Genomic DNA, 26,840 nt, shown 5'->3' with positions numbered 1-26,840 from the left:
ATAGGTTCTTACTAAAGACAGATGGCCACTGAGACAGGTTTGACGATATGATATTATCTGTGAATGAACATTATCAATTTCTTTAATTGTATGATGAATATATTTTTAACAGGAACTATGGCCCCTGCCATGATGTATCCACCTCAGCACCAAGAACCTCCAGTACCAGGAATCTTTGTTCCTCTTCAGGTAAGCACTCTCTCTTCGTCCCCCTCTCTGTTTGTCTTCATTCTCTTACCGTCTTTTTATCTTTCTGTCTTTCTAACCCTAACCGCCCCCCCCCCCCCCTCTCTCTCTCTCGATCGCTATTTCTCATTCCCTATTTGGCTGAGTCATTACTTTCATGAATACACAGATGGTTCTGTTTAACATTTTGTACAAGATGGAAAAGAAAGACAGAATTAGCATCTCTGAAAATCTCCTTCAGAGTCCCAATATATACCCCACTGTAGGTGGTTGCCAGCGGCATAATAGTTTTGGTCGTCGGTGCCGTTTCCGTTCTCACTCTTGCAAAAACCCTTCACTGGATCAGCTTCAAACTTGGTCAAAATGTGCAGATTTACATGCCAATGATGTAATAATTTTTGTAGTATCAAGGGGAAAGGTCACAGAGGTTATTATTTGCATTGCCATTGCTTGTGAAAGGGATCACAGGGTCAAAGAGACAATTACATGTATTTGAAATTTAAGTTAAGCAAGTAATATTTCTAATGTGACTGACAATGGCAGAGGCATAGATTTAGACTGTGTGTAGTTGAGAATCAATATGATCTTGGTATAATCTTCTTCCTTTCTTTTTAGGTAACCAAGCAGCTGGCAACATCCGTGTCAAAACCCAGTGTCCCCGATGGTACCCAACCAGGAACTGCCCCTCAAGTTTCAGTCCCTGTCCCTGGCATGGAACATCCAAGGACTTACCCCAGTCATCCCCATCCTCCACACCCATCAGGTGTCCCCAAAGAAGCACATCTGCAATCCGATCCAACAGTTCCTGTGTCAGTCCAAGGAATCCCGGTCCAGGCCCAGACAAGAACGGAACCGAGTCAGTCCCACTATCCACCACCTCACGAGCTCAAACAAGCCTTAGACACTGCGTCGGGAAGCAGCAGGCTGCCAGATGTCACACAAACGAATGGACAAGGTACCCTGGGGGACCAAACGCATCTCCAGCCAGAAAGCACCACACCCGTTACTGTAGGTGGGACTGAAGAGACTGGGCAGAGCCCAGCTTCTAAGGTCGGGGCACCATCGAGACCCAAGAGGAGCAGAGCTAAATTGGCAATAAGCTTCTCAGCTGGAAAATGATTTTAATTTCATAAAGTACAATGACTGGTTGATCAATAAATGTAGTTGTTGTGGAAGATTCACTTTTTAATTCTGTCACCGCTGATTATTTATTGCGAATTCATGCAAATTTACACTAAGTCAAGTCAGGTATGAAAAAAAGGAGTAGGAGAAGACGGTGTTTCATAAAGTTTTTAGTGAGACAAGCATGACTTTGCGAACAACTGGAACAAGATCATGTTTGCTTACCAGTAATCAGATTCTCATCAATGTTGAAACACATGTATGATCTTTGTAGATTATAAATTTGTGTAGATAACGAGCATTTGAAGCGAGACTTTATTTATCAGAATCTGATACAGTTCACAGGAAATACAGTCCCCTTTAAAAGAAACACCTCGGAATTTTAGTGTGTATCGTTTACCCCAAGCACAAGTCTTGCATAAAGTCATGTGTGATTTAAAAAAAAAATTGTTTTATGAAACACATCCCTGTATTGCCTCAATGACATTTTGAGTGAAGGTACTGTGTCTTTTAGCAGACAAATTCTTATGATTTATTCTCCTACTACTTTTTTTTCTTAAATCAAAACTTGCTAATATACAATTAATCAATTAAATTAATTCAAACAATCGTCTACTTGATTAACTTCTGTCATCAGGGCTATGTAAGACAAAGGAGAGCGATTAATCATACATATGAATTTCATGTTCACTTGAAAGAAATTAGCAATGTATTCATTCATAAAATCAGTTCTACAATCAATCTTTATGTTGTGAGTTTCCAGAGCCCGGCATTACAAAGAGTTGCGATCGATCAGTCTTATCTATGGAAATCTAGCAGTGTCATAATTTCTCATTTAGCAAATCCACACATTGAGTGATTTCAAGTTCAGCGTTCACCTTTTGATGTTGGCGTTAGATCAATTTTCACTCGAGTACATGTATAACACCAAACATTAAATGAAGATGGTCCTGAAACATCACTCACTAGTTGTTGAGATGTCAATAATGTGATCTGGATCAGTATTGCAAACTCTGAATGAGTATTGGAGCTGGGGGAAGCAATCCAATTTGTGCTTCCGGCACCAATGCCAACACCAGAATTGAAATCACCCAATAACCCTTTGGCAAAAGACAGGAGAACAGTAAAATGTAAAAACAATGATGAATGAATTAGATTACTTTTAATGGAATGTTTACCTTTTTGAAGTTGGCATTGCTGGCTTTCCATAGTTATGACAGATTTGATGAATAGCAACTCTTTGTGACACGGGGGCTGTTTCATTAAGCTGTTCATAAGTTAATTAGCAACTTTAAGAGCTACTGGTTATCCTTTCTTGTGGTAAATGGTATAATAAACTTGCGATGGTTTAGCGCGTAAGAAAGGTTCAACAGTTGTTCTTAAAATCACTCTTTAACTTACAAACAGCTTTATGAAACAGCCCCCTGGCGTACCCTATTGTGTCAGCAAATATATTGGGTATTTTTGTTGAACTGCACCTTGTTAATAATGTAATAATGACAATATAGGATTCGTATAGCGCACATATCCACCTTGCTAGGTGCTCAAGGCGCTCCTATATTACCCCGGCTAAGCTAGTCTACGGATGCTGGTGCGCACAGCTTTTTGAGAAATTACTTCCTGCCGGTACCCATTTAGCAGTAAATGGCAATTGTTAACATCAATGCAATGCTTTTGCAGCGATCACTTCACAATTATGCCTTTTACTTTTAATATAGTGGTGGTACTTATGTTACATCTATTGCTGATGGGTGTTTCATAAAGCTGTTCGTGAGTTACAAGCCACTTTACAGGTGACTAGTGATCCTTTCTTGTGGTAAATGATACATGCAAGATTTTCTTTAGTGTTGATTTAGTTCCTAAGAAAGGATCACCGGTTGTTTGTGAAGTCGCTCGTAAGTTGCAAACAGCTTTATGAAACACCCACCTGGGCCCCGTTGCATAAAAGTTACCATTATGTTGACTTTGCCATCCAGTGGTAACTTGCATGGAATCCTTGATTTTGATTGGCTGTTGATCAGCGTTACCATGGTCGTTACCATTGGATGGCAAAGGTTGTATCATATTAGTAACTTTTATGCAACAGGGCTCTGGGATGCACTTTCAAACACCCACCTGCTCCCCCCTTAGTTTTACAGGCAGCTTTGGCCAAAAGAATTCAGAGGGGTGTTTCACAAAGATCTAAGTTTTGCTTCAAGTCTTGCTGATGCTCCAAAACATTCATGAATAATCTTGCTTCTTTATGGGCAGCAGTAGCACTCATCCCCTATTCGTCATCTGACCATTGCGGCGATGATTATACAATACCACAAGCAAGTGTATTTGTTGTCATGTTCAAATCTTTTATAACGTCCCCTCTGCCTTCAGGCGCTTTGGAAGCATAATTAGGCAAGGAATTTCACTTTTTGTCTTCATATGTACCATAGTTTCTGGACATTTTTATTCGACCCCTGAAAATTATATTTTTAACTAAATTTGATGACATCTATGTGCTTTTAGTTGAATTTATTTTTTGCAGAATATTTATAGCAATTTCCATTTTTCAATTCTCAATTCTATACATGCAGTACTTGGCCTATTGTATGAGGATTAATGGAAATATTCCGATATTCCATGCACATGAAGTAAATTGATTTTTATGTCATACTTTGGGCTGACTTCATTTTGAGAAGTGTTTTATTGCTTATTCATCAAATGATGAACAGATGTCTTATGCTCGTATCATATTTCATAATTGGGACTGCTGGAAGAAGCATGTTATTGAGAATGAACATGTGTCGAATGCAAAATCTAATTGTTTGATGGTCTGTTTCTGTCACTAAATTGTAGACGCTTTTTATTGCTCGCAAAGTGGAATGTGAAATATTTATCGAATAATTTGTCACTCAATTTTTACATTTCAGTTCTCGCAGTGTTTTTAAATGAAATAAATTATGAATAGATTTGGGGCTCATATACATGTATTAAGTAGTAAGAAATTTCATCATTCTCTTTAGAATTGGACAAAATATGCAAAGAAGAGTATTAACTATCTCTTGTCAGAACGCCTATGGTTTCTTGCAGTTATTCTTGCAGTATTGTACAATAAGGGAATACTAATACATGGTTGATACACAAATATGTGCTATTTCCATGTACTTCATGTATGAACTGGAACTATTTTATAGGGACATTCCAATTTCCGGGAAAGGTTAAAGCAATCATTCTACAGGGGTTTCACAAACTAAAATTGATTTGAAATCGATTTTAGGATCAGGAATTGAAATTGACTTGGAATGAGTAATGATCAATTTTTACATTTTCTTGTAGTGTTACAATATTTCTTATTATAAAATCAATTTTAAGTTTATGGAACCACCCCCTCATGTCCAATCTTGAAGAAATTATCTACCTGGGGTAATGTTTCGGAAAACATCGGAATGTTCCTAATTTTTAGATTAGTCAATATTTTTTAACTTCCACAGTTGAGCAGCATCTGTAATTGTTTAAGAAAATATGCTTCCTGCATGTAGCTTTAGACAAAACAAGTCTGGATTAATATGACAATCATTTGAATTTGATTGTTTTGCTGGGATTTATTTTAGAAATTAAAATGGAAATTTATTGCAGTGAATGGTCTCTATCAGTGTTGAAACATGTGCAGTCTAGAAATTGCTGCATTAGATAAATTTCAGTATTAATAATGAATTTATGTTATATAATACAAAAAAATAGTGGAGAGATGATGTCATCAGCTCATTCATACAGTCAGGTAGCTTATTAATGCTGCCATGCATACATCTGTTTCACTGAAATAATAGCACACTTTAAAATTTGGCTTTCCCATTTAGCTTTATTTTCATGAAGCCGTCCTGTAAAAGAATGTGTTTTACGTTCGTTGTCATTATGAAGGATAATGTTCTCTGATTTGTCGCTCGACTGAATGTAGAGCTCAAAACCTTGCCCTGAAATGAACTGAATAAGCCTCAAATAAAACCCATATTTTAAAATACATCACATATTTTATGAAGTATGTTCTTTGTTTATTTGTGTATTTTTAGTTTTAATTGTTTTAATTCACACTGAACTGAACTATTCACAGCAGCAGTACAGAGCCCGTCTTACAAACATTTATGATTGATCCACTCGATCGCAACTATGGAAATCCATCAGTGTCATAATTTTTTCTACAGGAAATTTGCAAAATATCATTTGTGAACAAAGGCCAACACACCAAATTGTTAAGAAAATGAAGAATTTATGAATATACATCTATCTAAAAAACATTTTGAACAAACATGCATTTTATATGTTGGCATTGTTGGCTTTCCATAGTTGTGGCTTCTTGGATCAATCACAACTCTTTGTAAGATGGGGCCCTGATCACTCGCACACAGGACACTAACCGCTCACATATATGACCATTACATGCATGTGTGAACTGAACCATGTCATGCAAGACCAATATTACCAAAGGATGTAAAACTTTCACGGTAAACTGCCAATTCGTCTACTGCCAACTCGTCCACTCACCACATGGTCTACCTTCATTTAGTCTAATGCCACACCCGAACTGGAGCACCCGAACTTCATCCTGGGAACACAAAAAGTTTTCCATGTAGTTTTGCAGCGACATGGGGAACTACCCTTGCTCCTAGTGGTAGGTTCCCACAAGGGCATAAAATGATCTGTATCCCTTTGTGATAGCATCAGCAGCATAGTCATACTGAAGATTGTCAGTCCTGATGATGCCAAGGTGCTTGTGTGAGGAGACCTGTGCAATCGGTTCACCATTGATCTGCCAAGAGTTGTCACTGTTCTGAAGGTCTTGGTGGAATGTCATATACACATCGCCATTAAAGTGCGACTCGTAAGTCAACCCCCTGCTTGGCCTGAATCACTCAAGAAAATAAAAAGACAGATACATGTATATGTACACATTGAATGACTCAACTTATCATTTATTCAAGGTTTATTGAGCTCACACCATAAATCATTCTAAGTTTATAAGATCTAATTTATAGTACTCTTCAAGAATACGATCTGAATACGATATCACAAAAATTTGATCTTCTTGCATCACAATACTGATACTTCCTTCATATTTATACCAGACATCCATCTCCCTAATCAGAGACCCAATGCAGACCCGTTCTTCGGGAAGCGATCTTCGCACATTTTGAGCGCGCTACTCTACACACTGTGTGTAGAATGCCTACGATGCGGTTTCGAATTTCGCGCGAAATGTGTCACCCACCTGAGAGCGTTTCCATAGCAACAAGATCGCTCTACGTGAAGTGATTTTGAAAACCACTTTCGTATGATCAAGTGGGAAAGCTAGCAAAGCGAGCCTCCAAACTGGTTCCCTGAATCGGTTTCCAGTATTACTAGTTATAGAAAGCGTAATGAGGACATACATGTAGGAGTGTCTTGATTACATAACAATGTAGATGTGCACGGTAAAAATACCCCATATTCCTATTAGTAGCAGTAAATATCTAATATTCTTTAGAACAGCTACTTATCAAAATGACTATCATTTGTATTAACATCAAATTTTAAACTTACTATTGATCAAACATTCTTTTTCATACAAAATGCATATACAAAAACTATCCCTACTGATACTGAAAGATACATGGCATTGTAGTAGAAATTAAATTTTATATATTAAATATTTTATATTTCAGCCTTGTAAATACATTTATCTTCAAATATTATCTTCAATACCTTAAAATGCATAAATCTCTTTTAATTATTTGGTAGTTACATGTACATTCTTGAATCAAGGTGCAGTAGTCAATTACAAATTCATTTATCATGATAAAATAAATGTGTACTTACATGCATTACAAATAAACAGTATCATTAAAGTACATTTGCTCAGTAATCAATGTATCATTGATTTCTTTTTTTTTAAATTGAACACTTTTCATGAACATTATTCCTTAAAACATATGCCTCCCTCGTTTCTATCAATAATTCATTTTATGATACTTACATATTCAAATTATTTTCATAAGCAGTTTAGAAAAGGGGCCGTTTAATAAATTACTATACATTACATATTTACTAACACCTTTACAATTCCAGACATAATTGAGTATGCAAAAAGCAATTCCATAAAATATGTGCGTCCGACCCCATGTTTGCGAGACCTTCACGAAATTTTCTGTCTCTGATTTCTGGTTCTTTTGACAGTCTGTAATACTGTCAAAGGACCATGACTTGGTCACTTTACGAATTGAAGCAAGAGTTGAGACAAATAGGGGTCAGACATACTGTACGAAAAGGTTGATTTGATTACATGTATCTTATGAAATTGGCCCTAAGTAGAGAGATTACATATTAATATAATCGGAAAGTATATCATATAACAATACTATAATTGTTCTTGGCAAGATATTTCAAAACTCATTAATCCCTATTGAGACAGTAGAATCTGTCACATGACATGTGGTTAAAATACTCCTCAGGGAGTGGATAACGCTCAGAATGTCAAGGTTACCATGATCATAGCAACTAAAAGCGATAAAGACATCACCAAAGCATAGTAAAATCTCAATAAATCATAACTACATGTATTACATCCATACATATCATACAATTTCTAATATAAATGAAATCTATTAAAAAATTTCCAAATCATTCATCTTGCTTTGTAATGTCTTTAAACAGATTGGAACATATAGATTACACATAGCCAAATTTTGTTGTTTTTCGGCATTGAAACATAACTATTGGGGAAAAAAACAACATACAGTATAAGAAATATTCTATATAAAGTGGACTACTTCATCTCTGCATGATGACGTCCATAATTGTGCATTTAAAGGTACATGTAAATGCCAGTTGTGATAACAATCTCAAAATGAGTCCAAACCGAATCCAATAAAATAACCACTAACATTAATAAGTGTTTGTACATGTATGTATAAATAAAAAATATGTGTCGGTCACCATGGTAGAAAATGCGTAGTTGCTGAGAAATGAGAAAAATAAGCACAGAATTCCATCAAATGTAGGGATTTTTCCAAGGAATAATAATATACTGTCCCACATATGCTTTTCTGTGTTAGTGATCATCGGTTTTTAACTATGATTCTCATAATTTCACAAAGGTAAGTTTACATACATGTAAAGGTACCAGAAGTAGATCAATTATGATATTGTGACCATTAACCTTGATTCAAAAGACTTAGTCATGAAATATTTGTTTGCAGCAACTACTTTCCTTTTTACCTTTAACAAGAATGCAGGTGGGTGTTTCAAAAAGTTGTTCATAAGATAAGAATGACCGGTGATCCTTTCTTTTGTTAAATGGTACATGTATAGACCATCTAAGCGATGGTTTAGCGCGTAAGAAAGGATCACCAGTTGTTCTTAAAGTCGCTCTTCACTTACAGCTTTATGAAACGGCCCCCAGGAATCCTAATAAAATAAATGCAATTCAATTTCTTGGTCTATGATACAGTTACATAAATCATATTAACAAAAGAAAAAAAACCTAACAAAACCTAAAAACAATTTTAGATATGAATTTCGTCATTATTAATCACCTACATGTACATGTACTTCTCAATAGCACACATCGATATGGCACAGTAGAAATTTGGTAAAGCTTGCAGGAATAAAATGCAAATAATCCTCGGAGGAGAATAAAACTTTTATAACAAGTTAGCTTGTATGTATCTAAAAACAGAAAAAAAATCAAAGAAAAAGAACTACAGAAGTTTGAGAACAATTACATAAACAATAAGAAAATTCTGAGCATTTGAATGTTGAAATCACCAATGCAACGGAGATCCTCCCATTGGCAATGCGGCCAAGATTTGTGATGTCGCACATGAACAACTCTCCCCTTTGTACACTGAAGAGTGAAAATATACCCAAACTATCTTATTTTGCTCATTCTAATGAAAGAACAAACTACATGTACATGGATGTGTGAATTCATGAAAACTACGTGTACATTACATGTCCTCCCATGAATGTGATAATTTATGTAAATTATGTACATGTACTGTACATGTACCTGGGTGTATAACTACAAGACCTTGTCACGCCTTATGCACCAGCTCGAAGCCTGAGATCATCACACCAGCAACTTCTTAAGGACTCCCAAGACACGTGTAGCATATGGTGCACAAGCTTTCTCTGCCTTAGCACCTTCTCTCTGGAATAATTTGCCGTTAAATTTAAGAATTATACAATCACTGGAGACCTTCAAATCTAAGCTGAAATCTTATCTTTTCTAACAGTACAAGTTATTGGCACTTTGACACTCATCCAAACTTTCTCATTCTTTCTTTTCTTGTGCGCCTCAGAATAGAATATTTCTAGATAGATGGCGCTATATAAATGCCTATTATTATCATTATTATAACTAATCAACATATAACATAATGATCATGGCTTTCTGATCATCTATCTAATTTTGTTCTCAAACTTTCATTGATCTGTTTCTTTGATATTTCTGTTTTATCTCTGCCAACTGGATTCAAAGGTTTCATTCTCCTTTTTCTTCACAATCAGAACCAGCCAATTAAATATGCATATCAGCTCATTTTGCACACAAGATGATGCAATACATGTACATGTTAGTCTTCATTGATTTTGGTATAAAAAAAACTACATACTGACAGACATACAACCAGAAAACAATGCCTCAAGCATCGACTTCTGAAATAAAAATGGAGTAGATATGACGTCACGGCAATTATATACATATTAACCCCCCCAAAAAAAAAAAAAACATTATTTAAGACTGCATTTTTTATTCTATTTGCATTTTCATAGAAAAATTATTTAAAAGTAAGCTTGTTACAAAGTTGCAGGTACATGTACATATTTGCATAAAACAGCATTTATTTGCATACTGGGGATTTAGCCTCAAAGATGAATTCACAAGTAATGTGGGCCAGGTCTCTAAAACTTTGCCCATTTCTATATGTAAAAAAAGACACCATGCAACATTGCATTCAATACCATTAATCATAAAATGCATTTCCATTCATTCTTAAAAGATAAGCAGCATATTTTGAAATTTCGAACTGACCCCAAAAAGGAAATTAATAGTAAAACTTAAGCTTTCTCATGATCTATGAGTTGGGTGTCCAATTGTGATGTACCAAAACAGATTAAACTCCATAATATATATATTTTTCAATAAAAAAGTTAGATTAAGTGCATAAATTTGAAGCAAAATTTTATTTCATTTGCATGATTTCCTCATTTTTACTCACATAAATATTCTATAGATCCACTATATCAGTAAAAAAAAACTGCATCAATCACCCATTTTTATCATGATATTAAATAATTTGGCTCTGACTTAAGAGGAAATCTTGCTAACCTTACACATATTCTCTTTCTATAGGAAAATTGAGGTTTCCCCATCTTATCAATGATTTTTATTCAGTGTTTGGTATAAAATTATGAACAACCTCACTTTGCCATACAAAAAAAATATCAAAAGAACAAGTCTTCGCACAACTTCAACTACATTCAAAAGATAGAGTTCATTGACATTTAGAGAGCTTGACCAGCAAACTCTTCTTCAATTCTCTTTCAATTATTGTCCAGAGATACATATTTCTCCAGAGTATTAAATTCTTCTGAACGTATGATCTTGTAATTACTTTTCACAGATCTAACCTGCGATGAGCACAGGACTACCGGGAAATGTACTCACATAGGTTACATGTAGTTCAACAACTTTTGACATAAATAAGTCTCGGTTCGTGTGGTCCAGTGGTTAGAGCATTGGACTCATAATGGCAAGGTTGTGAGTTCGAATCCCAAATCTGCCATTGTCTCCACTTTGATAAAAAGGCCAGAGAGTGATATCTGTCGTCTATAACCTCAGCCACTATGACTGATTAACTTAGATGTAAAATGTTTCATAGGTAATTGGTTATATACCAGCTTGGCGTTTACCAGCAAAATGCTGTCCTGTCGAGTTCCTGCAGGAGTTACCACAAACAGAAACAAACAGAAACAGGCCCTGGTACGCATGAATGCATCTGTCTACATGTAGGTCTCTCAGAGCAGTTGTCACACTTTGAGAAAGCAGTTATGTCCAAGGTTTGTTACTGTGTGTGTCCACTGATACTGGGGAAGGGTTTCCCTGAAAGCTCCGTCAGTGGACGCCTGACCCATTGGCAAGATTGGTTTTGACTAAGAGACCATCAGGATGACCATTGACCAGGTCCACAGATGACACGTTGCTGCGGAAAGAAGAAATATACAAGACATTCTAGGACCAAAAACATGGAACAAATACAGATGGTGTTTGATATCATAAGTAAAATCAATTTCAGATCTGATTTTAAGACTGGTTAACCCTTTTTGGTCCCATGTCATAAAGGTTCACCAATGTGGGAGCGTCGTGGTCTGTGAGGACGTTGTGGTCTAGACAAGTGGTTACCACTCTCGTCTTTCCATCAGAGGGACGTGGGTTCGAATCCCAGCCATGGCATATTTTCCTTCAGCAAGAAATCTACCCACATTGTGTTGCTCTCGACCCAGGTGAGGTGAATGGGTACCCGGTAGGATTTATTCCTGGAATGCTTTAGCACCTATATGGCAGCTTAGCTACAGCTAGGGTAATAATATAATACCAGGGAGGTGTTTCATAAAGCTGTTCTTAAGATACGAATGACTTTACGCACGACTGGTGACCCCTTCTTGTGCTCAGTGATATCCCTATGTAATTGAGTTATGACCTAAGAACATGTTCCAGTCATGCGTAAAGTTGTTCGTAACTTTACGAACAGCTTTATGAAACATCCACCAGGTATCAAGCGTAGAACAGTATATCCAATTATAGTAGCTGCGCTATAAGTAAATGGACCATATTATAATGTCCACCTGGCACTCAGTGAGAGTTTGCATTACCTTCACAGCCAATCAGAACCAAAAATTTCAATGTCGTCACTGAAACGATAACCGGGGGAGCATTTCAAGTAACAAATGAGTCAGTGATTTTCACTGAAAACTGTTAAAAGCTACTGAAATCCTTTCATCTGATTGGCTCAGAGCAAAGTGGTAAGTGAAAAATCACCTTAACTTACCTGACAGAGTTTCCCATTCCACTACTGGGTGATAACATGACGTGAGAGGAGGGCTGAGAGAAGCTCCCATAGCTGGGTAGCCCACCTATTGATCGATTGATCTCCTGAAGGAGAGAATTGGTGAGAATTATTAGGAGATTCATACAACTTAAGGCCACTGCACACCTTACGACTGTTCGCGATTCGATTTTGGAACAAATCACATTTTGCCTTTTTGCTGGAAATGTGACGCTCCATTCATAATTTCCATTTGAGGTTAAAATTAATTGAAAGAATATTAATGTTACCATTTTTGTAAGATTGCAAGCCTTTATTTTGGAGTAAAGGCCAAATTAGTTTCAAATCGTAGCCAATCGTATGACTGCTATGACATCATTACAACTAGATATTATATTCGCTTTTATTCGAAGAAGGATGATGATAACAGATTTGAATATAGGTGTTCGTACAATGATTTCGTACATTACACAGTAAGATATTCCAAGTCTCAATATTAGCATCAAATTCTACTATGTTTTATTCCAAATTGAGTCGCAGACTAATCGTAAGGGGTGTGGTCGCCTTTACATTAGGCTAGAGTCATAACTTTTCTTTAACGAGACCAGGGTCCCGTAACACAATGGTTAGCGATTAATCATAGCTTGCATTTTCGCGATTTATTGTACAGGGTAAGTCAATGGAATTAATCGTAGAAAAATGTTCTACGATCATTGCTAAGCTTTGTGTTACAGGCCCCAGCAGTGATTTTTCAGTGGACCAGAGAAAATTAGTGTCTCCAATGAAGAAAATTACCAGTTTAAAAACTCAATCTCCTAATCTTTACATAAAAAACACTTCAATTTGATCTAGCAAAGTAGAAACCTTCAATCAAACAAGTAGAACAATGGAAATAAGATTACCAAGCAGGACATCTCAATTTTCTTGCTTGAATTTATTCAACTATAACATTAAAGCTAAATGATAGTAGTTGCAGTAAAACACTAATTTCGTGAGAAAGTCTGTAAATCCAAGGTTAAGTATGACTATATCATCGTGGATCTAGATCTTTTTTTTCACAAATTTTCGCCCATAGGGCTTTGTCAAGTGATTTATTAAGATCAAATGCGTCAAGATCAACAAAAGTAAAGCGTGCACTCTCTCATATATATATATATTCCGTCTGTAATGATTGACTACCAAACAGCTTTAAGAAATATCATCCTAAAAATATTGAACTTCTGCCAATCGATACTCACATCTTTCTGTTTCTCAAGCCTGTATTCCCGGACTAGTTTCTCCAGGGCCATCCTCTGTTTAGACAGTGTATCAATGCGCTCTTGAAGCATGGCGTTCTCTCGCTCTAAGAACTTGATCCTGTAATCCTGGGTACCGATCTCGCGGCTCTGGTCACGCACCATCTCCTCTAACTCGGTGAATCTGAAAGGTGAGGTACGATGACAATGATATGCAACATGTCATGTAGCACATAATACAATATTTCTAGGTAATGCAATATTTGCTCTTAAGGCAATTGTTCTTCCACTACTTTAACTGGCGATATAAAATGATTAAGTGAGGGTTGGGGTTGTGTTACGTTTTTTTGGGGGGATCAGAATGATGTGAAAATAAGGATTAGGATTAAGGCAAGGTTTCAAGCTCAGAGTTATGTTCGGTATAATGTGAGAATTTTCAGTAGGGGCGATTGTTGCAGGAGCAAGTGTCTTGGATCCTGTTTAGCACAGCTAAACTGATCAGGCACTCTAACATTCAAGGAATTCCTTTCAACCAGGTTCCCATTTACTACACCTGGGTAGAGAGTGAAATGTGTATATGAATTCCTTGCCAAATGACAAAAGTGCTGCAGTGTGATTTGAACCCCATCCCTTGTGATTGAAAGTCCAGACTTATCCACTGAGCCACAACATCACAATAAAGGTCAGAAGAAATATTTAAGTGAAGATGATCAAATTCAAAGTGTCAGAGACAGAGAACAATTTCTGAGATAACTGAATCCTCCAGACTTACTTTGTAAGGTGTTCCCTGTGTTCTGCAAGCAAGGTTTGATGTTTATTGTCTATGGTAGACTGGGATTGGTTAGTCTTCTGCAGTTCAGACCTTGCTGCGTTCAACTCTTCCTGCAGCTTCATGAGACTATCACCAAGCATGCCTTTCTGCTTGGCAAACAAGTCCCTATCAATCAGAGTAAAAAAGAAGCTAGAATTAGATTCAGAATCATAAAATCGGAATAGATGGCAGAGATGCCAAGTTCAAAGACCAGTTATGCGTGAGATTTTCTGTGAATCTGAGTGAGATCACAGACATTGTGTACAATGTATATGGGGATAGGCTGAGATAGTTGCGTGAGACAGAGATTTGAGGGGATGAACAAGAGTCCAAAATACCAAGTCTCACGCATAATGCGTGAGATTTGGTAGCTCTGAGATGGATGGATTTCAATTCGGTGGGTTCACAATGTGGTGCGTGATCTATCGGTTGCCGTGGACAGGCCAATTTCTACATGTAACTTCGGGGTCAGCATCACGCGCAGGCAGCGTACAGTGCTATATGCGACTGTGATGCTTCAAAAATGAAAACCATATGGAAAAACCAGAGGAAGAATTCAACGGAAATGGTCAAAATTTCGCAAAAAACCTCCCACTTCCTGGACCCTGGTAAACAGCATAATTTTATGCAAAACGGCCGAAATGCGGTATTTCGCATGCATGAAAACATGGCTGACAGACAGAAAATCTGCAATGCAATGACTCCAGCAACCACCAAAAATTGAATTCTATCTTGTTTGTTGCAATTTATCTTGGTGCTTCATGTACTAGCACATGGGCAATTCCATAAAATGATTGACCTCTTCATATATCCAACCGCCATTTTCTCAAGCCTTACTTCACGTCATAAACTGACCAAATCATGGTTTCTTTGAGAACATTACAGACTGTCAAAAGAACAAGAAATCAGAGACAGAAAATTTCATGAAGGTCCCACACATACGGGGTCAAGCGCACATATTTTATGGAATTGCCACCATATGAGCAGTAATTTTCAATTCAACTCAACTAAAATTGAGTTTTACCTTGCTTGTTGCATCTTAATCTTGGTGTTGTTTTTGTAGTCCTGGTACTTGCGTATCTGAGCGTCCAGCTGATTTGAGATACGAGTCAGCTCCTGGCTTAGATTATCCCTTTCCGCTTGGAGGTTACCGACCTGTTGAAGCAGCGACGATCTGCTCTGCTCAGACAAGTTATGCTGTTAATCAGAAATAATGATACTTGATTTATTCATAGCACCCCAACACTCAAAATCTATCAATTCAATTCAAGGTTTATTCAAAACATGAGTCGCAGCCAAATGGCTAAATAGGTCATGTATGCAAAGTAAAAACAATTAAAAGACTCATTACATATTTCAAACATTAAAAAGCAGTAACCTTTGGAAAACTGACATGAGAAACATGTGTATACATGTAGGCAAGAATACTTAGGCAATGAAAATTTATATACATATTCATGAGATGAGGAAAGGGTAAATTAAAAATGATAAAAACAAAATTCGTAAACTGTAAAAGATCAATAAAAATATATGGATATTCAATAAAAGATTACTGAATGTTGGATGTTTGGTTAAAGATATTGCGAAATCCAGGCTGAGTTGCTCCCTTCTGTATTCCAGAGTAGGAATTTCACATGATAGGCAAGCACTGGAATAATCTGTGTAGTTTGGGCCCCAACATGATTCTACAATAAAGCAGCATTATTAGCCTGGCTGGCTTTAGCACTACTGCAGCTGTTTAACAGTCTTAACCCAGTGGCGGATCCAGGTGATGGCTCACTCTGTAGTTTGATAATCATCCCTTGAACAAATACTAATACATAGCAACCAAACAAAAAATTCATGAACACCACTTGATATTCAAATTTGTTCTTTGCGCTCCCTGTATTTCAAAATCCTGAATCCGTTACTGCTCTAAGTAGTTTGTAAATTGATGTACCACTGGAACGTGTGGATTTTGATTCCCTAAAGTTGAAATCAGATCGATGCAGATCAAAATTATTTAGATCTGAATGTTTATGGTGAAACAGGTTTATCATTGGGGTTGTACAAGATCCAACGATGCTAAAACACAGGGAAAAATTTAATATCTTGTTTAGCGCAAGAACAGGTCAGCAGTCAGGCAAAAGTCATGTGTAACTTACGACCAAGTAATGAAACAGTCCCCTGTAACCCGTAACGCAAAGCTGAAGGCCTGGTCACACCGCCCAAGCGTTGTTGGAGCGGTAGGGAGAGAGGGTTGAATTTCACTCACAAGATTGGGGAAAAAATAGAAAAAAAAAAAAACAATCAAAATCGAAAATGGTGAACAGTAGGTAGCGAGCGGTGACAATTTTTTCTCTCCGCTCAACGACCGTTCCAACAACGCTCGGGTGGTGTGACCAGGCCTTTAGCAATGATCGCAGGGCTGAATTTTACCATTGATCATACACAATCAATCAATGCAACCAATCACAGAAATCAGTTCGCAAGTTTCACTATGGTCTGATGGTTTACGGCAAACAAACAAAATTTAGGTACCTTGTCAATAGTCAGAAGCGCGTCTTTAGCACGGGAATCCCGCACAGCAAGCGGGCTTGAATTACGAATTCTCACACTCCATCACTGGCTTTGGGGAATGCAGAAAGACCGTTTTGAAAAAAGCATAGTGCCTTCATAGCAGGCTTCCTGCTAAAACAGGAGACACAGACTTTGACAAGGTACCTTATTTTTTTTTCAGTCATGCACGTTTTAATACCTTATCACTGACACTGCGACTTGTATCCTCTGCATAGTGGAGTTTGGTCTGAATTGCTAAGAGCTCGTCTTTCAGTTCCTGGTTCTCTTTCCTCAACCGGTCTTCGATTTCCCTTGATGCTTTGCCCTGCTGTCGCAAGTCGTCTATCTGCTGGGCCATCACAGATCTACGGTGAATGATAGTGATAATCGCAATAAATGGAAAAATACACGGTGATGGAAAATTAAAGCCGTCTCTTGCCTGCCAGTGTGGAGGCCCACAATTTGCATATCACATTATATCTTATTTTCCTAATACTACCAGGGGACATAGCATGTGATGAGACAGTAGAGTGAACAATTCACTCCTCACCTTAGCTTTATAACAAAAAAGAGAAATATCTTGTATGAAAGAAGCACTGTCAATTTTTCATTAGTCTACAATTACAATTAATTGCATGGAGTGTTGTGGCCCAGTGGATTAGTCTTCGGACTTTAAAACAGAGGGTCGTGGGTTCAAATCCCAGCCAAGGCGTAATTTCATTCAGCAAGGGTATGATCCACGATGTGCTGCACTTGACCCAAGTGAGGTAAATGGGTACTGGTAGGAAGTAATTCCTTAAGAAGTTGGTAATATAGGAGCGCCTTGAGCACCTAACAAGGTGGATATGTGCGCAATATAAATATCCTATATTATTAACCGTATCAGACATCTGAGCAGGGCAACTTTGAAACATTGTTGCCTGCTCAAGACTGGGATCAAATTGCCGGTCAATAAAATTCCAACTGTTTATCCACGGGCCCAATTATTGCCCGCTTCAGAAAAGTCAATGAGAAAATGTGTGGAAATGTAGCTGGCAATAAAAAGCAGCTCTAATATCCGGGTATTCTACATGTTTTTGCACGCGTCCTTGAACCGCGCAGTGCTAAACGTCACAATGGTAATCATTTTAAGACACCGCTGGATACTGCGTCCCCAGGTCAGGGACGCGTCATTTCAATTACGTCACAATGGTAAAGTTCAGAGGCCCAGTCTGCTCAAGAACTAAGATTCTCATTCTAAAAATTTAAAATATCTAGATTTTTAACGATTTTTGCTCTAGATGCCTGATTTGGTTAATAATAGCAATATTGACTGGCCTGGGGGCGAATGGACATATATCACCCTCACTATATTGATATCACCCTTGTCTGTGACTCGGGCGATATAAATCTAGTTTGGGCGATATATGTCGTATCACCCCGAGGCCAGTCAATATTGCTTTATTATTATTATTTTTATTATTATCATTATTATCAATTACACTGTCTTAACAAACTCATCATAATGCATGACATGCCCACCAGAAGCATCAGTCATATAATTTTTTTCTCCATGACTGAACACTGTGAAAAATGATGCTGAGCTTAGCCGCAAAGCTTCATTTACATGTATGCAAGGTTTAACCTTGTTAAAAGTGGTTTTAATAGCACAACATAGCAACTAAGATAGATGACTTCTCCTGTAAATTAGTTTGCTTACCTCTGTAGCTTATCATCTTGTAGCTGTGATTTCAGTCTTACGATCTCATCTCGCCTGTCCTGGAGTTCAACCCTGAGGGCGCCGTAATCTTTCAGCTGCACCTCGGTGGCTTGAAGCCGAAGTGACGTCTGGTCTAGTTCTGTTTGGAGCTCGGGGATCTGAATAAAAGAAGCAGTGAAATGATTAGATACTGTACAGAGGAACAATCCTAGTAATATCATTTTGGGTGTCCCAAATATCAAAACTGGAGTTGACATTACTGTGACACAACATATTTGCTCCTGTCTTAATGTATCTCAGAAAGCATTGTGTCAGAGTTAAGGTAGTAATGGAGATTTTAATTTGGAATAAAGCAAAGACAAGAATTACGGTTTTTAGTTTTGGAGGTTAAATCTTATGTTTGGTCTCCATCGGAACAAAATTTTTGCAGGAGCAAATATGATGGAACCAACATTATAGGCCCGAATTCACTAAGGTGGTTTTGAAAACCCACGGTTGAGTCCATGGTTTATGCAGATTTCCTGTATAAATTACGCTTAATTTAGCGCGTATCGGGCGCGTGTATAAAACATGTCCAATGCTCAACCGTGGGTTTTCAAAACCACCTTTGTGAATTCGGGCCATAGTGCAGATTTAATTTGTGCATTTCATAAGGTGCATGTAAGTTCCCCCCCCCTATTGAGTTTGATCAAACAACATCATTTATCAATCAATGTATTTCTTTTTCAAAGTGATTAGAAAACTCACTTAAACACCAGTTTCCCTGGGATCTTACTGCTTGCTATAAAGACAAATCTTTATTCTTGTCTACACTTGAGGTTCATGGTTCAGTTGAATTTTTCTTTTCTTTTCTTTTCCAATTCCCCTTGCGATGCATGCTATAGGTCCATAGGGAAAAGGAAGTTGGTTGACCCACAAGGCTCCTCATGATAAGCATGAGAAATGTCTATCTTTTGCATATTTCCAGTTACATGTAACTCTTTGCCCGCCACAGACAGAATCACTCCAGCGCCACATTAATTTCAAGGTGCAATCTGAAGAGAGGTTAAACGTGGACTATGCTACATCAGCTCACGATAACTTTTGATTGGTTTATTGTAAAGAAAAGCTTTGTGTGTATAGACCAGTTCGTAGTTACTTCATGGGCAAATTTGGTCAAATGACCTTTCATTTCTTTCATTATGATAGGCAGATTTCAAAGCAAGATATCACGTAAGCATGCCTTACATAGCAGGATGAATTAATTGAATAGACCAGGTGACCAGAATCGCACACCAATGAACACTTTTATGAAAGTATTTGTTGCATTCCTACTTTGCATGCACATCATAGCATGTTGCACAAAGTACTTGGCAAACTGTGCGTTCGTGGACGCATTGTTGTTTTGGGATGTAAATGAAATACACAATTATAATGAATAATCAAGACATCTAAGTTGGTGCTTATCTCATTAGATCTTAAACCACCATGTCATTTTAGTACAAATGACCTTCCTCTGATCATGCGTAGAATCTTCTGATCATGCGCAGAAAGGAACTACGAACTGGCTTATACAGTACATTTTCGAGGCACACATCACTATTATGTATGTGGGTATGAACAACTCTGTGTGTATTGTGAATAGAATGCGACTTGAGTCAAACTTGGCAGCGTGCTGCATGTGACTCTTGTCAAACAGAGCAGACAAAGAGTTATAATGGATGAGAAAATAAAATTCAGTTGTGCATTCACATGCAAAGTCTAACAAGTAAATAATGTTTTCCCCAAAAACACATGTACAAATTAATGGAATATCTCATGCAAATGAAATTACATGTAGCTATTCCATTTACGACAAGTCCGTTCAAAACACAGAAATAAATCCTTGTCTGGGGCCTGTAACACCAAGCTTAGCAATGATCGTAGAACATCTTCCTATAATTGCTTGCATTGACTACAATGTACAATCAATCATGAAAATCGAGCGTACAATTAATCGCTAACCTTGTGTTATGGGACCCTGGAGATATTAGATAGGATTTAATCATTCAATAATCAGACAGGTAGAAAACAATGGAAGAAGAAAAGTGTAAGCAAAAAAAATAATACAAGAGAAAAAATATGCACTCTGATTGTTATGAGTAGAAACAAAAAACTTGGTGAATTTCTGAATTAAACCCCAAAAAAGAGAGAAATTGGAAATTATCATCAAACAACAAGAACTTGAAGACACTCTTCACCTTGTGAAGTCCTCCTACCATGATTGCTTTGCACATGAAATCTAAATTGACACAAATCATCAATGGTCATATCATCACAGGGTTGCTAAAGATCTACATGAAGCAATTTCAACCCTACAACCCCCCTCCCCCTTCCACCTTTATTTTTGGGGATGGAGAGTAAATTTGCAATTTTGTAGGAAATATTTTGTTTGCACTAAATTCATCCACAGGAAAGATGGTGAAGCTCTGTTACAAAAAAAAATTTCTGGGCAAAATAAAATAAATAGGAGTGTTACACTGCACTGACTCAACCATTACATGTATGTGGAAGATACGTGTAGTTTTACAAAGGTGTTAGGAAGAATCGAACAATTAAACACCAGAAAACTAAAAAAAAAAAATAACACCACAAACCAAATGGCTGGTACGTTCTGAAGAAAGCAAATTAACAATCATTGTTATACTGCTCTATAAACATGGAATCCAGGAGGAAAATGGGAACATTTCTTGCAGAAAAGTAAAATGGATCCAATTAATTTCAACTATGAAAAATCAGCAACGACATAAAGAAAGCATACATTGTATGTCCATTTACAGTGTTCTACATGTAGATAAGGCAAACACTTATGTACATGTATGCATTATCTGCATGACCAATTAGCATGCATGCTCCGGCCTATTTACACAGGGGCAGCACATGTAGATGCACTACTAGATGATGAAATACTATTGCTCACTTTCCAAAGTCGAGAATGATCAAATCGATAGCATCAGTTTGTAAAACGGGGACCTAAGAAAAGCGCTTGCCCGGTCGGGCAAGTAAATTTTTTACATAGTTGGAATATTCTTGCCAAAAAGTCAATTTCACTTGCCCCCTGAAATCCTTGAAAAAAAAGCTTTACCTCTTCAAAAGAAAGTTTTGCGGTTTTATAAACCATTGACCTTTTTCTCTCTTTTGACATGAACTGATCTACCTTGTTATTGCATTTCCTTTTTCAAAGTGATTTTATCTTGCCTGCCATGACTCAAATTTTGGTCAAACTACTGTGAGAATTTTGGTCAAACTACTGTGAGAATTTTGCTTTCTACTGTGTGAATTTTGCTTTCCCAATTCGGGCAAGTGGTTTTGGTCTTCAATTCAAAACATGTGCACGACTCTAACTTTTACTTGCCCCGGACAATTGGGCAAGTGCTTATGTAGCACCCTGCTAGGATGTCTGTTAACTTTCTCAACCGTTCGTTTTGAAATGACAGAAATTGCAAAGTGAGTATGCATCAAAGTGCACATAAACACACATTTTCTTGATTAGCACAGGTTCAAACTGCAAAGGAAAGCTCTAAAACTGCAAAGCAAGCAAAATTTGTTATTCAAAGCGGCAAATAACCAAGCATTCATCGTTAACCTTCTTCTCTGCGGCCTGAGCTCGCTGCTGGACTTTACTCAGGGTCGTTGTCACGGCAACGGTCTCAGCATGGTGCATATCCTTGGCAGCTTCTTGATGGCGATACTGATTGGTTAGCTGCGGAGGGGGTTAAAATGGATTAACCAATGAGGAGTGATGTTACATAATGACCATGCAGGAAATGAACCAATGGAAAATAGCCTAGTATGACTCCAAATAACATGCAAAATGTTGTTACATGGACATGCAAAGTTAAGTTAGTATAAAAGAATGATAGAATGGCTCAATCTGGAAATTCAGCTTATAATATTCTTTGGAGCTTCCAAATTTATGTGATCAGTAAAAACTACATGTATCAATTAAATTAATCAGGCAAAATTACAAAAATAAGGATTAGCACATATATTCAGGGCATTTTATCCGGATTTAGATGAAATAAACCATTACTGGTTGCTATGAATAGCCCATGAAAATTTTTTTTCTTTAAAATCTGATAAATATTTCATTATATTCTGTAAATAGGTGAAGATTAGGTATTAGTATACTGAGAACTGCATAATTTCCTCAAATCTGCCATTTTTTTAATTTAATACTTTGAATGAAGAGGATACTTTTAACCTAATAGAGTCAAATGATTTAGTCTCATATCAGAACATAACAATGGGTGAAAATCAGAAGTGGATTTGGTGGAAAGTGCCATCTACATGTACATGTACATGTATAATGTTGTGTCAATAAAAAAGTATATGAATTTTGTAGCCATTTTTTTTTTATTAAGAAGGTGGTCCCTGTTCAAAGTCTATGGGAATTAGAATTACAGAACTTTGTAGTAAACAGGTGAAAATAATAAATCCCATTGAAAAAGGAGCAAAATATACATGTATCTTAAAAATTGTGGAATTATCTTTTCTCACACCATAATCTTGCTTCATTGATTGCTTCAAGGTCTTTTTTAGAATGCTAAAGGGGGGAGGGGGTATTTCCAATTTTTCTAATGCCAATTTGTCCAATTACCAACTCGTCTACTATCATTTGGTCTACCATCAGTTCGTCCACTATCCATATGGTCTGAATGCCAAATCGTCCACTCGCCATTTCCTATGATATCCAGTTGGTCCAATAGCCATTTAGTCCATATAGCACTTGGTGTAATTGGACTAGGTGATAATTGTGCAAAAATGAATGGAATTGAAATGGATATTAGCCATCTGGTTATGAGACAAAATGGTCACAGACGAAATGGTGATTTTACAAAGTGATGATTGGACCAAATGGTTGTTACACGAAATGTTAAAGGACAGAATGGCATGAGACTAAATGACAATAGACCATTATGATGAGTGGACGAGTTGGCGATAGACAATTTGGCAATTTAGTATGGGGGGCGGGCAGGTTAAGAAAAGTGTGTATGTTGTGTAGTTTGAAGCAGGGAGGGGAGGGGTGTGCGTAATGATTAGCTTCCTGTCTTACCCTGGTTAATTCAGCCTCCAATTCATGTTTGGATTTTTCTGCCTCGGCCAGCCGATCCACCATCCCCTTCATTTGACCCCACAGCTAGAGGGGGAGAGAGAGAGGTCATCCACATGATATAGCAATACAAACTGACCACATGACCGCTTGAGAGGTCCTCATAACAATACACATTGACATGATAAACAATATAGGGAGGTTACAATACAAATATGACATTCAACTGTAGAAGTTTGAAAATGTATAGGTTAGACTAGTCTGCAGGCACAGACCCTCATTGGAACTTTGATCAACAAGTGTGCCTCCACACAAAGAATAGCACATACAAAAGCGAGAGAGCCTTCAGTACACAAGGCATGAGTAGGCTGCACATTATTTCGAGTGAAGGGTTTGCCCAGCAGACTAAGGTTAGACCATGGTTACACAGGATAACTTCCCATAAAATGACAATTACAGCTACATGTAGGTTTGAAATCCATTATGAGCCAAAATCTCATTATTCTTTAGTGTTTCAGATTAGTTTTTTAATTCATCGTTCAAATTATATTATAAGAAGTCTATTGGTTGCAAAACAACGTGCGATTGTATCTTGTTGGTAGAAAACATAATTCCAATAAAATATGAAGACTACAAGCAACTAATTAAAATGAATATAATAGACAGCTTAAATAAATTAATTAACTAAATTATAAAAGATATAAAAATTAAAGAGATTTTTTGCAGTGATTTCATGAAATACAATTATTTTAACTTCCAAATATAAATAAAACCCTAACCAGAGGAAAATAATACATGCATTCATGCAAAAATAATGTGAATAAGATAAATGATAAATTGAAGATGAAGATGACACTGATGAACATTAATTCTGTAATCAATCAAATACCGATATCAACCCAATGAAAAATATGTGCACAAAAATACAGCAAAGAGGGGAAAGGGGGTTAGGAGGATACAAGTACTGTACGATTCACTTTAGGAAATGTTATTAAAGTTGAATAAAGAAATGTCCAAAATTGGGGGTGTGGGTAAAAATGATTACCTTGGTCATTTCTTCTTCTAGTACTTTGTTCCTCGATTCAATATCTGACCTTCGTCTTGCTTCCTCACTGACCTTTTCACCCGCTCTACTTCCGTCAAGCGAGAGCCGTCCAACCTCTCTCTTCAACTGAGTGATTTCCTATCGCATCAATATACCAGGGTGAAAGTGGTACCGTCTTATTGGGATTAACCCTTTACAATTTGCAACATTCATTATTACTAGACCTGCTTTCACTGAACAAAAGCTGCCAAATTTCTCTCTTCAACTGAGTTTTTTTCTTATTTCAATATTTGAGGGTAACTGCGATTAACCCTTAATCAGCTACATTCATGTCAACAAGACATCCTTCCGTCAAGCGATCCAACTACTCTTTTCAACCGAGTTATTTCTTATTATATTATTCATGGTTCTTGTGTAGTATTTATATAAATTTTAATAAAATCTAATTTTTCCATTGTAAAAGAGAACTGTTGCTCGGCTAGCTCCATGAGCTCTACTGACGGTGTGCGACCTCTACAAATATACACTATTATTATTATTATATATGTGAGTAAAGTTGGTATAGTCTTGTTAGGATTAACCCTTAAACTGCCACATTCATGTTTACAAGACAACATTCTTGCAAGCGAAAGCGGCCCGATTTCTCTCTTTATCCGAGTTATTTCCTATAATGTAGTATATGAGGGTAAAGTTGGTCCAGTCTTATTTACGTTAAACCTTTACAATTTGCCAAATTCAAATTTTCTAGACCCGCTTCTATCAGACAAGAGGAATTCAACTTCTCTTTTCAAATGGGTTATTTCCATTTTTTGTGTGATTTGGGTAAAATCTATGTACCTGTAGGTAAAATTTGTACAATCCAATTGGAATTAACCCTTATTCAGTCTCAATCGTGTTTTTTTACCTGCTTCTGGAGAGCGTGAGCCATGTAACTTCTCTTTACAATTAAGTTATTTCCTATTTTAATGTACATGTACATGGGTAAAATCGGTACTGTCTTTTGGAGATTTAACTCATGAACATGCAACGTTCATAGACGAGTGCTAAACTTATGCAAATTTTTTTTTTGCATCCATCAGTGAATCCATCATTTAGTATTTAATACATTTATAAAGGTGTGTTGGTGTGATTAATTGACCTTGAAAAAATTTCCCAATTAGAGAATAAATAGGTATAATGGTTAAAATAAATAATTATATATATACATGAAAAGAAATATATAGATGTATAATACTAATGCAACTTGGGCATCCTGTGTACGATACATGATAAGGATCATTTAGACATCGTGCAACAGAGCTCAGCATACGAAGCTCAGAAACATTTTTGTGTCAATGGGAAATACAATATAAGCAACCACTTTTTAGACTTGAAGCATATCTTATTAGCATAAGTGAAGCATTTTTTTTGTATTTACCATGTCAGAACACTGTGATAAATGTGGTTGAGATTTGTTGCATCATATCCAAAAGATGCTCATATGTAAATATGGTGTTTTTCAAATGAATAAACAAATGTGCACACTCAGGTTATCATCAACCGATAATGAACTATATCCATACGTTTAATATAATATTGAATGAATGTTCAGTTCAAAAATAATTTGATAATTAATTAATTACAACATGTCTATACCTGGTTTTTATTACTAAGAGAAGTCTCAAGATCTTTGAGTCTCAGTTCCTCTCTTTCTAGTGTCTGGTTTAGATTGGCCTTGTCTTTGGCGGCTAAAGCCTTTTCCATCTCCAGTTCTCTCCTCGTGGCAAGAAGCTCTATTTCCAGTTTATTCTGATATACAAAGTAAAGCAAGAATATGCAACATTTATAAATCACTCAATACAATGTTTCTAACCTCTGCATACTGGTCAGATTTGGAACGGTTACCCTGATGTAGGATGCTTGAGCACTTAAAGAATTTCTTACTACTGGGTACCCATTTACATGTACTACAACTGGGTGAAGAGTGGCAAATGTAGCGAAACACCTTGCCAAAGGATGCTAATGACGTGGTGGGGCTCGAATCCCGGACCTTGTGGTTCAACGTCCAGAGACTTATCCGCTGAGCCACTTCACCTCTCAAGA

General features: G+C 36.9%; 2 protein-coding genes across 3 annotated transcripts in view; one reads left to right on the top strand and one right to left on the bottom strand.

Moving 5' to 3' along the window:
- LOC121428216 (5'-3' exoribonuclease 1-like) overlaps nucleotides 1-2,406 on the top strand; it is a 57,609-nt gene extending 55,203 nt beyond the window's left edge. The window contains exons 37-38 of the mRNA XM_041624827.1: nucleotides 113-189; nucleotides 802-2,406. Of these exons, the coding sequence (XP_041480761.1) occupies nucleotides 113-189; nucleotides 802-1,305 (581 nt within the window). The 3' untranslated portion in view covers nucleotides 1,306-2,406. The remainder of the gene's footprint in view (nucleotides 1-112; nucleotides 190-801) is intronic.
- An 8,992-nt stretch (nucleotides 2,407-11,398) lies between these two features.
- LOC121427345 (myosin-9-like) overlaps nucleotides 11,399-26,840 on the bottom strand; it is a 60,917-nt gene continuing 45,475 nt past the window's right edge. For both annotated transcript variants that reach the window (XM_041623692.1, XM_041623693.1), the window contains 11 exons: nucleotides 26,394-26,546; nucleotides 24,759-24,896; nucleotides 23,717-23,800; nucleotides 22,247-22,363; nucleotides 18,643-18,800; nucleotides 17,143-17,308; nucleotides 15,430-15,602; nucleotides 14,367-14,531; nucleotides 13,598-13,778; nucleotides 12,363-12,466; nucleotides 11,399-11,516 (listed from right to left, as the gene is read on the bottom strand). In XM_041623692.1, coding sequence (XP_041479626.1) covers nucleotides 11,429-11,516; nucleotides 12,363-12,466; nucleotides 13,598-13,778; nucleotides 14,367-14,531; nucleotides 15,430-15,602; nucleotides 17,143-17,308; nucleotides 18,643-18,800; nucleotides 22,247-22,363; nucleotides 23,717-23,800; nucleotides 24,759-24,896; nucleotides 26,394-26,546 — 1,527 coding nt within the window. In that variant the 3' untranslated portion in view covers nucleotides 11,399-11,428. The remainder of the gene's footprint in view (nucleotides 11,517-12,362; nucleotides 12,467-13,597; nucleotides 13,779-14,366; nucleotides 14,532-15,429; nucleotides 15,603-17,142; nucleotides 17,309-18,642; nucleotides 18,801-22,246; nucleotides 22,364-23,716; nucleotides 23,801-24,758; nucleotides 24,897-26,393; nucleotides 26,547-26,840) is intronic.

Source organism: Lytechinus variegatus, chromosome 14 (assembly GCF_018143015.1).
Source record: "Lytechinus variegatus isolate NC3 chromosome 14, Lvar_3.0, whole genome shotgun sequence".
In the NCBI taxonomy this organism is placed as follows: domain Eukaryota; kingdom Metazoa; phylum Echinodermata; class Echinoidea; order Temnopleuroida; family Toxopneustidae; genus Lytechinus; species Lytechinus variegatus.
This window is presented reverse-complemented; position numbering and strand designations above follow the sequence as displayed.